Source organism: Perissodus microlepis, chromosome 14, assembly GCF_051167445.1.
Source record: "Perissodus microlepis isolate ML-2025 ecotype Zambia chromosome 14, ASM5116744v1, whole genome shotgun sequence".
In the NCBI taxonomy this organism is placed as follows: domain Eukaryota; kingdom Metazoa; phylum Chordata; class Actinopteri; order Cichliformes; family Cichlidae; genus Perissodus; species Perissodus microlepis.
Window position 1 is genome coordinate 8,212,913 of NC_140474.1, and position 15,754 is coordinate 8,228,666.

A 15,754-nucleotide genomic window follows, 5' to 3' on the forward strand; every position below is an offset into this window, starting at 1 on the left:
TTCCTGAGTGAAACTGGGGGTGTTCAAAAAGGAGGCCACAAAAACAGGGAGACAAAAGGGGAATAAGGGACTGCTGCAGATAGGAAGTCAATTTTTCATCAAGGGTGATGACAGCAGCTGAGGGTCGAAGTGTGGACAGTCTCCCAACCAGGCATAATGAAAGGTCTTTTGTGCATCATTTGATAAGAATGGGTGGTACTGGACGATAATGCGTATAATGACCCACACCTTGGCTCATGTGATGAGGCACATTATCAATAACAGGTCAACGATTTGGTCTTGGAACTGAAGAAGCTTCTCAAATGAGAGTTAAGAAATATCTTGAAGAAACTTAAAGAAGTCCAGTCGCTTTTCTTGACCATGACCTGGATGACTGACAACCTACACAGACATACGTGCTTCTGGATTGTTTGCTATCAGGTCACCCGGATGAGCAGGAAGAAAATCGGTGAGGGAACTCAGATTAGGGCCTGAACAATAGCTAGAAGTGCAGCTTCACTACAGATCTGAGCACATAATGAAAAACCGGAAACAGCACGTTTCAAAGTGAGTACATTAGAATGAGAACAAGGAAATGCTACATCACTATGCACGCCTCAGTGTTTTCTGATGTTTTCATATGTGGTGCTCAGCTTGCGTGCAAGGAACAAACTAGGGCCTTGTGGTTTTGATCATACTTCAACAAAAAAGGTGTCACCAAATGTTCACAAACACACTGCACTAAGGTGGCAGGTTACAAAAGTGATATGAAATCACTGTAGATAGTTGCCCTTCTCGGTGTATTTTTTAGTCAAACCGCTGAGTCACAGCAGCAGACACACTATTTTCACAATGACCTCACAAACCCAATCTTAAATGCAGGAGTTTTGAACAATTTATTTAAACAGCTTTTTTTATTTCTTTTTTTTTTTTTTTGGCACATTTATACAGCAGACATGTCTGTTGGAGACAGCACATACGTCCTTCCTGCAAGAGGAAACCTCTGTTCATGTTCATTTCCTTTTGCACCAGTAGTTAAATGAGGTGGACAAATCAGGTATACCTGGCACTTGCAAACAAACAATGCTTTATTGTTTAGATTTCTTTGAAACTCTGGTTTTAAATGCAATTTTTGTTTTAATATTATAAAAAATTATACTGGCAAGAAACTTTTAAAAAATGAAATAATTTATAGGGAAATTTGAATACGGCAGGTAGAGGACACACTTACACGACATGCAAAAAGGGACTGCAGTAACATACAAGTGATTCATTGCAGTGTAGAGAATCATATCTCGTTGCTGCAAAAGTAGGTACTCTTGTCATTGTTCAAACTTGAACATTTTTCGGGATTGTTTATATCCTTTTGCAGTGTTTCACATATTTCTTGAAGGCTGTTCCTCCTTTTCCCCAGACATTCTTTCTTGCTTCAGGGCCTGTGTTACTCTACCTTCCTCTTTTAAATACTGAATAATAATAATAATCTGATATGGAAGTTAGGCAAGATACTTGCCCAATTTCACTTTTTTCTTCTTCCTTAAAACCTCTTGTGTGGTATTGGCAGCTTGCACTTGATCATAATCAGGCTCGGATATTTTTTTTATATCTTCAGGAGACTTGGAGTCTTCTTAGATATATTTTAAAATATCCACAAAGACATGATTTAAGATGCAATCTCTAATCTATCCAACACCTTTAGCACTCATGAATGCCTGTATTATTGCTCCCCCACGACCATACTTGACTAACTGGGCTATTATTTCCCTGTGTGAGGCCTGGCCAGGTTCCTGCCAAACATGTTTTTTATTTCGACTGAAGAAAGTTTTGTTTGCTTATAGCAAAGCTCAATTTTCCAGATATGTTTTTCCAAGCAATATTGTACATGTAATTCACTGGTTGTGAATTTTACTTTATGTGCATTACCACTGCTGCACTAATGAGCGGTACATTTACTTCACCTCCTTAGTATTGCTGCAACTTTGCTTCCCCTCTTGACTGATTTCTAATTAGTCACCGATCTTCGTGTATCCTGTCTTTGTGATATCACTCATGTGAGATTAACTGGAAGTCATAGGTTTGCTCACCTTAGTTTCAGTAAACTGAAACTAAGCAAGTGATCATTTGCTGCAAACCTCTGAGTTTCAGTCTGAGTTCAGTCTTTGTACTCATATTGGATGTTCATAAGGAAATACTTATATTATATTTATAGCTATTACTGTTAATCCTAAGTTCTCAGAGGTGGTAGAAGTTCAAACAGCCAGTATAAACTCTTTTAGACAAATTCATACACCTCCAACCCCTCAGTTTATAAGACCAATATATAAAGACACTTCCCGGTTCATCATGGCCACTGGTGGGAGACCCTTCTATCTGCAGGACACAGACCATGATGAAGTTGCAGCTCTGCTATGATACATCACATTACATGTATCTTTTCCAAACATGCACATCTATGCTATGGAGGTGCTTTTTTTTCTAATTCTAAAAAGCAGGGGGGGATGAACTGTGAGCACTGGAGAGGGGATTCATTGTGCCCTCGTGATAAGGGTTGAGCTTCCTCAGTGAAACACATCGTGGGCAGATATCTGGTAAAAGATACCATGGAGCGCTCATGTCAGCCACTAGGAGTTCTAAGTTACTGAAAGAACTTTAGTAGCTGGATAATCCAGCTCTGGTGTGACTGTTGGTGAATCATTATGGTTTTGTTGACTCAACGGGCTGTAGTATCCCTATTCTGCTCAGCACAAACTGTAATGGGCAAGGCTTGGGTTAAGTCTGTCTGTAGCCAAACGTGGCTGTTCTATTGTCTGGTCCTATTCCATCAGGCTTCTCATTTGGCAAACCAAATACAGTAACATGTTCCACTTGCTCCTTTGTATTTATAACGTCTTTATGCAGCATGGGGACTCACTGATTTATTTCACTGCCACTGCTAATTAGAAGGTTAATCACATCTGAAACAATGATTATCTTTTTGTATTTTCTAATTAGTTTTTATTTTTATTTCATTTTTGACTTTTTGTTTTCACTTCAGTTTAGATTTAGTATCCAGAGTGGGTTTGCTCGTTTCAGTTTGGGTTTTGTTTTGTTTGAAAATTGCTTCATTTTTTTTGGTCAGTGTTAAGATAAGTAGTATTATTGTATGGAGTGCATATGTCAGAGGTAAACTGAGGAAAATCAGCACGGGAATTTAAAAAAAAAAAAAACACTTTATGAAAGCAGTTGACAGACATCTTATAAGAATACAAAGTCTCAATAAACAAGTCCATCAAAGCCTCATCAGGGGAACTGATAACAAAGTTTACCAAACAAAGAAAGTCTGAAACTAAAGCTATTTTCTACGTATTTTCCCATATTTTATTTTATTTTGGTCTTCCAAGTTCACAAAACCATTTCAGTAATTTTTTTCTTTTCCCATAAGTCTGGTTTTTAATCTTATTTTGTTACCTAAACACATTTTTTCACATCTAATTTTAGTTTTTAGTTTATTTTACCAAACTTTAATTACCCTGATCTGAACCACACGATAGCTTTTCCCATTCCACACAATGGGATCCCAAAGGGATTCCAACTCCACCTAGTGGTACACAATCCAAATAGAGTGCAGGAAGGATGGGCCCTGTAAGCACTCACTAGAAAATGAAAAACAACAAAGCATCTGAAAATGCCAGATATGTGGTTTGTTTAGTCACAAGAATAAAAGCCATATAACAGCAACAAGATGTTTAGTCTGCTTTTGATATTGCAAAAGAAACAGACTTCAAAAGGTGCAGGCGGGCTCAAATTGGTGTGACTGCATGGAGACATAACCTTTCTGACTCTAATATTTCCTGTTTTCCGAACAAGCCAAACAGAAGCTTCCCGGTGGCCTCAAATTGCAAGGAATGTTTATCACTGCTAACCTGAGGCGAACACAACTTATTAAACAGAGCACACAAAACTTCCAAACGTCTTTATGTGCACAAGGTTTTCTGACAGCAAGCTGGGATAAAAAAACACAGTTAAAATTTTAGTGTCTTGTTGCAGCATTTAAAAGTTAACCTTTCCTTTTTTTACGGGCTCAGAAGGAAAAAAGGTCTTAGTGTTCCAAAAATATTTTCTCAGCTTCATCCATCCAGTCACATGGAGATTCCTCTTCAAAGTCCCTGCAGTGAGAGGACCAACAAAGTCAACACAATTTAAGAACTATACTTTCATTCAGTATCCTTCCCATTTCAGTCTTTTTCTCACCCTGTTCACATTTAAATCAATTAAAACACTGCTGTAACTATTTCCCTTTATGTCCAACTGCTGTACAGCATCATCTAATATGCTCTGCATTAATGCTGGGATATTAAACAACAATACGTCAGGGTTACTTACGTGTCTTCATCATCAGAGCGTGGCTGCAGTCGGTCCTCGTCTATAACCAGCTCTTGTTCGGGCCCATCCGTGTCATCACCCTGAGGATGGGAGAGGGGTCCCAACAGAGGGTCTTCACCTGAACAACACCACAATGATGAACACATTAAAGATTTCAGTTGGGCTATCTACAGCTTACATTGAGATAAGAGTCTGCTCACAGATCAGCAGACCTCTGTTTATTATGAAGGTGCTGGAGGCTTTGCTCAGCTGAGCCTTCTCCAGCAGACTCAGAAGCCTCTCAGGAGGATTCCTTTCCCATCGTCTTCTCTGCCTGCTGTCCTCTGGCTCCCCTGCAACAGAATGCTTTGGTTTGGCATTTCAGTCTCCACCGCTTATTTTTGCACCTTTCAGGAAATGAAATTCTGCTGCTACCATACCTTCATGAGTAGAACTAGTGAAGGTCCGGCCAGTTGATGTCACACTGTCAGATGAAACCAGACTGGCATTAGCTAACACCTGCAGCACGGTGTCTGATGGCTCAGTAGACCACTGCTTTCGAGGGGCGGGGTCTCTGCTTTCGAAGCAGCTTTTTGGTAAGTCCATACCTGATTTAAAGGGTTATTTAGGACATATTTTGGTGATAAACCATTCAAAGGTCAGTCTTGAGAAAAAATTCAATAATGTAAACCTGCCAGCAGCGCAACAGTAGATCATTTTCTTCAAGGTAACATTGTTAGCTTTGACTCCACCTTCAGATGTTGATGTTTTTATTAAACTCTTCTCTCCCAGAAGACGAGCCACGTTCTTTCCCTCCTCTCTGTTCCATCGACCTGTATGCCTCGCCTGCTCCTCCCTCTCTGAGACCTGTAAAAGATTCAAAACACCGCCCTGAATCAAATGCACAGCACGAGCTCTGCGGCCATCTGAACAAACAAAGGGTCCACATTGGATTACCACAGCTGGCAAAGTTGCGTAAGAGTTTAAATTCTCATGCTACCATTAGGTCAAAACAGCAAGTGACTGTGATGAATGTGCAGCCCTAAAATCAGGTTCAACATACTGATTTTACCTGGGAGGGCAGGTGTGTACGCAAGAGTTTAGAAACCCTGTGAGAGGTCAGGATGGTTTGCAGGGATGGTCTGTCTTTTGGGTTTGTCTTGAACATCTGCTTGACCAAGTACTGCAACTCATAAGGAAGATGACTGGGGAGGGGAGGGTATGCACCCCGGCACACCTTAAGAATCAGACTCTTCCAGCTGGATGCCTGGAACTGGACACAGGAGAAACGCGTGAAGACACAACAAACCACACCACAACAACCGAGCCACAGAAAATACACAACAGGTGATCTAACCGAGCCGAAGATATAGGGCGTCTGCAGTATCTCAGAGTGCTTTAAGATGACAGCAGAGATATTTAACACAATGATTCACTGACAGTAATTGGAGAAATGCCCACATTCAGAGCCACTGTGCATGAAGTGTGGAGGAGGGAGTACCGGGTGTCGCAGGGTGCAGAGCTCGTACAGGACGCAGCCAAGAGACCACACATCACTGCAGAACACACAAAGGGAGAAATGGTTATTCATTCACACCAGACATTTCATCATGTACTGGCAGAGTCAGAGAGAACTGGTTAACCCATGCATGAGTTACACAATCACTGCTGAGCCCCTTTAGTCAGAGAACTCAAACTAAATCAGAGACTGAAAATAACATGTAAATGTATGCTGTCGGGGAAAAAAAAGCCTGCAGAGAGACTCTAAGCCGGGGGTTCTCAAAGTTTTAATGACTTAGTCCCACTTTAAGAAGCCAGAATATGACTTAACTTTTAGTTAGTCTTTGCACTGTCTCTCTACAGAGGATGACAGTGTTTTATGTTGCTATTTCTTCATTTTATTCAGTCACTTTTTGTTCTGGTTCATAGTTGTTATTCATGTATTACTCAAGTGGGTGTTACAGTGCTTGATGCTAGCTGTATACGTCAGTGTTAGGAATGTTCAGTCGGCTATGATGGCAAGAACAGAAGAGTTGGGTTTGAAAAGAGATGATCCCTTGGTATCATTCTGCCCTGCTCTATCGTAACACGACATGAAGTGTGGCTGAATGAAATGTGCAGCGGCAGACTCGAGGGCCACTCGAGGGCTAGCACTTGGTGATCCAAGTCCTTTAAGATCTCTGGATATTTCTGTAGTGCAGATTTCACAGATTTTCAATAACTACTGTAGGCATTCGAATGAACTATAATACATACATACAGTAATTACGCATATTTCTGCATATACGCACAAATATGTACACACTCTCTGCAGGTGCTCTACTGTCACCATAGTTTGACCAGATTTGGTTCTGGCATGTCCCTTTTTAAAAATAAAAACCACACAGTTGGTTAAACAGATGTATTATTTGTATGTACAGTCATGGCACAAAGTTTATTTTTCAGGTTTTCTTTAGATTATTTTTACATGTTTTTTTGATATTGTGAATAACACAAGGGTTCTGTGAGATTCAAAACATTTTTATTGGCAAACAAATAAAAATTTAGTATGGGCAGTGACAGCACTGCCAACAATTTCTGCACACAACTGTAGACTATTCTAGCATAGGTTCCTGTTTCTTTTCTCATTGATCTAGTTACTGTTAATCCGTATTCACAAATTTTATTCACGTAGAAAACATGCCCAGAAACTCTTGGTAGCACATTTTATTCAATTCATACACTCACCGGCTATTTTAGTGGGTACATGACGACCTGCTGAAAACGGGAATCAAAATGGGGAAGAAAGGAGATTTAAATGTAAATGTGGCACGTTAGCGCCAGACAGACTAGTCTGTATATTTTAAAAACTGCTGATCTGCTGGGATTTTTCAGACACAACTACCTCTGGGTTTACAGAGAATAGTCAGAAAAAAGAGAAAATATCTAGCAAGCATAATTTCCTTGGGTCAGAATGACTTATTGATGCCAGAGGTCAGAGGAGAATGGCCAGACTGCTTTGAGCTGATAGGAAGGCAACAGTAAGTCAAATAATCACTTACTACAACCAAAGTATGCTGAACAGGATCTCTGAACGTGCAAAATGTTGAACATGAAAATGCTGGGCCACAGCAGGAGAATAAATACACCGAGTGCCACTCTTGTCAGCAAAAAACAGGAAACCGAGGCCACAATTCACACCAAAATTGAACAACATAGATTAGGAAAACATCGTGCGGTCTCACAAGTCTCAATTTCTGCTGCCACATTTGGATGGCATGATCTGAATCTGGCATGAGCAGCATGAAAACATGCTAATCTCCTGTTCAGCAGCATGCTGAGCAGGAGATTTGCAGCACAGGTGTTCAGTTGGCAAACCTGCAGCAACTGTGTTGCTATCATGTTAATATGGACAAAAACTTTGAGAAATCTTTCCACCCTCCTATTGAATTAAAGCAGTTCTGAGGGTAAAAGGGGTTTTAACCCAGCCATAGCAAGCTGTACCTAATGAAGTGGTTGGTGAGTGTATATTTACATTTCTGCTTTTAACGTTTCTTGTTACAATGACACAAATTTTCTAAGCACAGACACTGATCTATGGAGAAGAAACATAATTTCATCTTTATATTGTTTAATATAAACCGGAGGATCCAGCCGAACGCTCACAGTAACATACCTCTTATTGTTGTACGGCTTATTGTCCCAGATTTCTGGTGCCACATAATACGGAGTTCCAACATATGCATGAGCGTAAGCCTTCGAGCTGGAACAAATTTACAATCAAATTTAAAATCGACAAACTCAACATTAACTTTAAAAAGCTGAACAGCATCAGGTTCTTTACCTGTTCAAAATACAGGCTGAGCCAAAGTCTCCAAGCTTGACTGTCCCATTATCGGTCAGGAAAATATTCTGGGTGAGGATGAAAGATGAGTGATGATTTAACATGACACAAGATATAAGTACAGCCAATTATGGCAAAATGAGATTATATCACATAGATGGGTTGTAATGTTTCTGATCTGGATCAGCAGTTTCGTTTTTGTTCATTTCATTCAACACACAACCAAGCAAAATGATTCCGATTTGGATTCAATTGCGCTTGCCTGACATGAAATTCACTGATCCACACCACCGGGATATACAGCAATGACATTGGAATGTCATTCGGGCTGGAGAAGTGTACTCGGATGGTAACAAAGACAGGGAAGGTAGTCAGAATTGAGGGAATCACACTACCAGATGGCAACATTGCAGACAAGGGACAGCTACAAGTACCTGGGGATCCCACAGGCAAATGGAAACCATGAAGAGGCTGCTAGGAAAGCTGCAACCATGAAGTACCCGCAGAGAGTCAGGCAAGTCCTGAGAAATCAGCTGAACAGTAAGAACAAGATCCGGGCTATCAACACCTACGCTCTGCCCGTGAGCAGGTACCTTGCTGGGATAATAACCTGGCCAAAGGAGAAGACAGAAGCCACTGACATCAAAACCAGGAAGCTCCCCACCATGCATGGAGGATTCACCCCAAGTCCAGCACCCTGAGGCTGTACGCTAAGCGGAAGGAAGGAGGCCCGGGAATGGTGAGTGTCAGTACCACAGTCCAGGATGAGACAATGAATATCCACAAATACATCAGGAAGATGGCCCCAACCCACTGCATGCTCAGTGAATACCCCAGGCAGCAGAAACCCAAGAAAAAGGAGGAAGAAGAGGAACCACCATGGAAGGATAGGCCTCTGCACGGTATGTACCAGAGGCAGATACAGGAAGTGGCTGACATCCAGAAGTCCTACAAGTGGCTGAACAAAGCTGGACTGAAAGCAGCACAGAGGCACTAATCATGGCAGCAAAGGAACAAGCTCTGAGAACAAGATCCATAGAGGCTGGGGTCTATTACACCAGGCAAGACCCCAGGTTTAGGCTGTGTAAAGATGCCTCTGAGACAATCCAGCACATAACAGCAGGGTGCAAGATGCTAGTAGGCAGGACATACATGGAACGCCATATCCAAGTGGCTGGCATAGTATACAGAAACATCTGTGCCAAATATGGCCTGGAAGTTCCAAGGTCAAAATCGGACACGCCCCTTAGGGCGAGCTAAGATCCTGTGGGACTTCCAGATACAGACGGACAAAATGGCAAAATGTTCAGACTGAGAGAACTGAGAGAACAAACATAGGAAATCTGATACTTCTCTCTATGTTGAAGGCAGGCTTGATCTGAATGAACCAGAAGACACATTCATTAATGTACCCTGAACAAAGTAAAATGCATAAGCTAAAAAACCTAGACGTGACTGTACCTTGGATTTCAGATCTCTGTGCAGAACTCGCTGATCATGGATATGCTTTGCACCTGCGCACATTTCAGCGAACCACTTCAAGATCTGAAAAAAGAATTTAAAAATCCAATGAAACACAAGTAGGGAAGGGTAATTGTGATCATGAGTGCAGGAAGTCAGGACGTACATTATCAACACTGAACTGGTTTGACTTCTGTTGCTTAATCCTCTGAAGCAGATCTCCTCCGCTGCAGTACTCCATAACAATCCACATGAGTTCATCAGCTAAACAAACACAATCACACTTGCTATTTTGAAATCCAAACAATCATAACTGTATGCTCATAAAAGGTTTGTAATGACTTTTAAAGCGAGTGATGTTCGTGTGTACGATTACCCTCGAATGCCTCCCTGAAAGCCACAATATTAGGATGTTTCATTCTGGACAGCAGGATGGCTTCCCTCCTCGAATTCTCCAGTTTGGACTGATTCTATAAAAATGCAAATGCAAACATGATTGTATTCCATACAGCGCGAAACAAAACAAACAAACAAAGGCAGTGTCTCAGTGTAAGCAGCAATCTGGCAGGTTATCAGCAAGGCGCAAAAAAACTAAACTAAACTCAAATAAAATAAAAATTTCCATATCCGACCCCAGGCTGCAACATCACGCCTGGAAGTCCAACAAGTCTTATTTTACTTGAATGTTTTATAATCATCACAGTTTCGGGGGAAGATTTAAATCAGACTGATCCGTTTGCTCCAAACAGGTGAGGACATTCCCTCCTTTCCTTGCACATACCTTTGGCAGCTGAATCTCCTTCACCACATATTTTTCCTGACTGCTTTTACACCGCACTAACACGGCCCGGCCAAACGAGCCTTCACCGATCACTTTAACAAGTGAGTATTTCTCCATCGATCTTCTCCACATAAAAGACAAAGAGGGAAAGAGAAAGAGCACACTGGGGGGAAATAACTACAGCGGGATGAGCCGATGGAGCCGACCCTTCACATCACTGCTTTTTTTAAGCCGCGTGTGTTCGTACAGGGAATTTTTACAATACACACAGAAGAATACCGTCCCAAAATAACCTCCACCTAGACTAGTGCGGTTTATCTGGCCACTACTTCCTTATTATTATATGACGTAGGGCGAGGCGCCACTGTGCTACCCAGCGTGACCGCTAGATGGCAGAACACAACCTCGAAAACAGACTAATAGTTTCATATGTTGTGCAGTGATATTGCAAAAGTATTGTAACAAATATAGCAGTAGTTTTTCTTAATTTTACATTATGCATTTGCTTAACGTTGTATTATATGGTATTATGATTCTATATTATATTTGTATTTGAGAAAAAATATTTTTAACTAATAAAAAGTGATGTTAATAGCTGAACAGCCATGTAATAATAACTCTTTGAATAACAACACTTGTTTCCTCGACATCATATAGACTTCCATGGAAATATAATTAATCAAATAATGTGCTGGGATCCAGTTAGGTACTGATAGTGAGCCAGACAGCTTTACTTGTGAATCACAAGCATATTAAGCTGAAGTAAAACACATGTGTGTGCATGCAGGGTAATGACATGGAAGAAGAGGTCCACAATGAATTAATGGAAATGAAACGGACTGTCACTATTCATCATAATGAAACGACTGGTTTGATATAATAGTTCTGATCAGGTAACTGAAGTTTTTGAGTTTAACCCCTCAAGCAAGCAAGTCCACCATAAATGATCCTATTTTTCATTTCTTAGCAAATGCAATACAAAAAAACTGGCAACCAACCAACAAAAATGACTACAAAAACACACGTTAAATGTTAATAATCATGACTTTGCCCCCCCTCTTTTTTTTCTTTTTTTTAACAAAAAAGCTTATTTGAAGGTAGGTAGGTATTTGGGGAGGACAGGGGCCTGTTTACTACTATGTTACATCATCCCTCCTTTTGACAACATGCAGTAAGGCTCTGAGCTGCGGTGGCCAGTTGTGTTCTATTTTTTAAAGTGAAATGTCTTCCTATTCTTCCTCGGGAGACTATTTCAGTTTCTCAACAGTTCAAGGGCATGTTTGTGTCATATCTTTTTGTTTCATTATGCATCAAATGATCACAGTGGGTGACGGGTCTGGACTGCAGGCAGGCCAGCTGAGACTTGAAGTCTTTCACCACAGAGACATGCTGCTGTTATATGTGGAGAATGTAATTTGGCATTGCCTTGCTGAAATAAGCAAACCTGTTGCTGAAAATGGTGGAATCATTTGGCAATAGTGATTTATCATTATGTCACTGCATCCCAGTACCAGGTGGTAGCAAGCTGAATGGGACCTCTCTCTCACGGTGGTGGAACTGAGGTAGCACGGTTCAACAACACTTTATTAATCACTCCGGTGCGCTATGTACACGTGAAGGGGGGGAAAACACCAGGGTCCTGGGGGTCAATAGGGGGGAAACACACGTCTTCACACTTGCTCCGCTCCTCGTCCAAACACTCCTCACACGAGCAACCCACTCACACTCACGGGTTCCAGGAATCAAAACGGGCGGGTCCAGATAAACCTATAAACATAGACGAGGGTAAGTCGGCGGCAAGCACGGGAACAACTAATTCACAATGAAGCCAGGCAATACTGACGAGGGTCACTCAATATTCCAGCGACGAATAGCTCAGAACCCCAGCCTTAAGAAGAGCCAGAGATCAACTGCAATTCACTCGAGATCAGCTACAGGTGCGTGGGCCAAGGGCGGGAGCCCAATCAGAGCTCCGCCCAGGCAGACAGGTAGGAGCGAGAGAAAGAGAGAAAAAAACAACAAACACTTGTGGCCACACTGGGCTGGCCGGGGAGGCACAGGGATCATGACACTCTCCACTTTGCATGTGTTTGAGCTGTAGGAGGAAGCCAGAATCACAGACGAGAGGAAAACATGCAAAGTCCAGACAGAAAGACCCCAGCAAGATGGATTCAAACCCAGGACCTTCTTTGCTTTGAGGTAGTAATTCCAAATACAGTTAATATTGACAGTAGATATTGGATAGTTTCCACTGCGCAGCTGTCAGTCTTCAGTGTAGTGCTGCCTCAGGATATGAAGCTGTGAAGATTTTTATTATTATTTATTTATTTATTTGAGCTTTTTTGGCATTCGCCTGCAGAGATTTTTTTTTTCAGATTCTCTTAATCCTTTAATGACATTATGTGCCACAGATAAGGAATTATTTGCCATTTTTCCATTTCTACTTGATAATATTACAGTCACATTGTTGCATTGTTCCTTATGCTGAATTCACAGGCTGGTGAAGCACCCCCCTCCCAGCTTTACTTCTAAAAGACTCGGTGTCTGTATGATTTTTACACCCAGCCATGTTTCTAATTAACCTTGTTAGTTGTGAGATATTCCACCAGATGTCAGATTCTTTATAAAAAACAATGCAATCCATCATTTTTACTTGTTTACACTCATATACATAAGCTATAAAAGTCTAAATATAAGATCCTGCCAGTACAGCGTTTTGAAATCAGTCTACAGAGCATCACACCAGCTTAAGCATCTTTGTGAGAGTCTGCTAATTAACTTCCATATCAGATGGCAATGAATGAACTAGTGTGTAAATGTGTAAATTGTGCAAGGAAAGAAAGTGTCATTTGTAGCTCAGGAGTTGAAAGTTGAGCACACACCTCTGCTGTGCTTTAATGATCAGCAGAATCCCCCAAACAGCATCTTCTTGGCTGCGTTTACCATAGAACCACAAATTATTTGTTTCATTACCTTCTGATATGCTTCCCCCTCTTTGGTATCGCTCTGGTTGCACCTATTAGCAAATAGCTGATCCTCCTCAGGAGGAAAATAAAGACAATTACGAATTATGGTCCGACAGTTTGTTTACAGCTTCTGGATTATGCTGCACAAGCTGTTTGGGGAAATGTGATGGACATTTTTCCTTATTTTGGCACATATAATGATGTCTCATTTAGTCTGGAAAGAAGCCCTGACAAAGTCTCAGTAGAGCCTATACTGATAAATGGTGGGGGGACTATATGCAGCATGGAAGAGCTATCTCTTTATGACAAGCTGTTAACTTTGCATTACAGAATTTAAAAGTAAATCAGAAAACCGATGAAGTTCAGCCTCTTGCTGGTGATTTCATCTAATTCCACAGAATAGTGTTTCTCCAATAAAACTAAAAACATGCTTTAAATACAAAGTTTGTTGGCCACCAGAGGACCAAACTGTAAAAGTTTATGTTTTTCTGTGACAGAGCTATTCTACATCACATTAAACATTTGATTTGCGAGGTAATTGCAGATTCTATATGAAGGGCCTTGCTGTAGGCGTTTGTGGTATCAGACGGTATCAGATGCTGTGACTCATCTAATTTGTGCTGCTTCATAATTGATGGACGGCTGGCATGAAGCAGCTGTGGGGCAATAAAAATAAAAAATTAGCTTACAGGTTTCTCAATTCAGGATTTAGGCGCTGTATGATATATGGACAGGATCATGGAGGACATCAAAGTGAAATACAGTCTACAGTGCAATACATTTACATTTCACGTTCTTGAAAGAGAATACAAAAACACAGGCCAAGGAACAAAAATGACAAAGAAAACCTGTATTGATGACTTTCTTTCACTGTAATATATTTTAAGAGAAATTATGTCATAAAATTTAAGCTTCATTTAATTTTTTATGTTTGACATTATAAGTGGAATACACCTTTTGTGACAAAAAAAACCTTGATGTCTTGCCAATTTAATTTCTAGGAGAAGCTTATAGTATATTGAAAGCCATCAAATGTTCGGTCGTGGGAACAATTTGAAATCCATTGTCAGTGAAGGTGAATGTTTAAGTCCATCAGGGAACCATAAACCTGCATAAGATGTAATATGTAGTGTTTAAATTTAAAAAGAAAAAAACGCAGGGCATGAAATACCGCTGCAATATATTGTAACAACAGTGCATTGCCCAGGTGGCATGAGTATGAGAAAGTTAGGACAGTAGTAATAAATCTTCAAAATGAATGCTCTGAGCAGCTTTGTTTAATAAAAACAGCAAATTATAAGGAGCAAGCATTTTTTTTAAAAATATTCATTGATATAAGCTACTTCATGGAGGAAATATTAAAGATGATGAGTACAATATCTTCAAACCATTGTTTCATTACCCACAGCTGTAAGCTGCTCAGCTGTTCAAACAGAATTGGATTGAATGAATTCAATCCAATGATCAGCCATCAAAGAAGCAAGACTATGATTCAATGCACCGTGTGGGTGATGAAGGGCAGATCTAAAGTTCACCTGAATTATAAAGTCCATTTGAGAAACATAAAGCAACACTTTATCACCATCCTTTCCCTCAGACCACAGTGCTGTCCTTCAGATAATTATCTGGGATATTTTTCACCTTGCCCCTCTTTCTTGTTACACTGTCCTGAAAGATAATTATCCTTCACATATTTTTGGATTTGAATCCTACTGAGTAAAAAGGACAGGCTAAACAGTCTAAAGAGAATATATTCCTTCACTTACTAAAGCCCCACATTTAAAATCCCACAAAATTAAAGAATAGATCCATTATAAGAAACTATTCATTAAAAATACAGATTTACTAGGTGGTTAATACCAATGCAACATTTTCAGTAGTAACTGCTTAGATGTTGCTGCCATCCAAAGAATCAAAAGAGAAATCTGTGGGTGTTTTGTGAAACACTGTGTATCATATTTAAAGGTGAATGGCTAGGAGATTTAAAGAAGCAGTATCTCTTTGGGCACTGAAGGAAAAAGATACGCCTATGAAGCAGGAAAGGGAAAAATATCTACAAAATAGTATAAAATAACCAAACTAAAGTTATGTAATCTAAAAATTGTACTTCATTACAGAGGTGAGTATATGTGGTGTGGTACTTTCCTTAATGCGCACTCTAATGTTCACATCATCCTGGGTGACATTAGTGGTTGAGAGCTTCTGTGGCAGTTCAAAGAAACTTAACAGCACATTTAAGACATACAGGAAGTGGGGAAAGACATAACAATATCATTATCAGACAACTAAATCACCTAAACAGCCTCAGTGGAATGCCTAGACCTATGTGAGCTCAAGAATGAAAGATAAATGCTTTTTCCCCCAGAGATAATGAACCAAATATAGCACGGGCCACTTCTGCAA

At 40.4% G+C, this 15,754-nt stretch overlaps 1 protein-coding gene across 1 annotated transcript; it reads right to left on the reverse strand.

Annotated features, from left to right (window-relative positions):
• Nucleotides 1-1,049: 1,049 nt before the first annotated feature.
• Nucleotides 1,050-10,708, reverse strand: nek3 (NIMA related kinase 3). Its single transcript, XM_084951162.1, has 13 exons — nt 10,386-10,708; nt 9,981-10,074; nt 9,771-9,868; nt 9,605-9,688; nt 8,144-8,211; nt 7,976-8,062; nt 5,822-5,876; nt 5,393-5,593; nt 5,073-5,187; nt 4,761-4,928; nt 4,554-4,673; nt 4,342-4,459; nt 1,050-4,124 (listed from the first exon to the last, which is right to left on the reverse strand). Exons 1-13 carry the CDS (start codon nt 10,515-10,517, stop codon nt 4,058-4,060), a joined length of 1,407 nt encoding a protein of 468 aa, XP_084807288.1. The 5' UTR covers nt 10,518-10,708; the 3' UTR covers nt 1,050-4,057.
• Nucleotides 10,709-15,754: the final 5,046 nt, after the last annotated feature.

Bases quoted from the DNA above. Each gene is read 5' to 3' on its own strand.
- nek3 (XM_084951162.1), bottom strand. From the start codon at position 10,517: ATGTGGAGAAGATCGATGGAGAAATACTCACTTGTTAAAGTGATCGGT. The intron at 10,075-10,385 runs GTATGTGCAAGG...GCATTTTTATAG, and splicing joins AGGAGATTCAGCTGCCAAAG to AATCAGTCCAAACTGGAGAA. The intron at 4,460-4,553 runs GTCTGCTGATCT...GGTGTTGTTCAG, and splicing joins CACCTTCATAATAAACAGAG to GTGAAGACCCTCTGTTGGGA.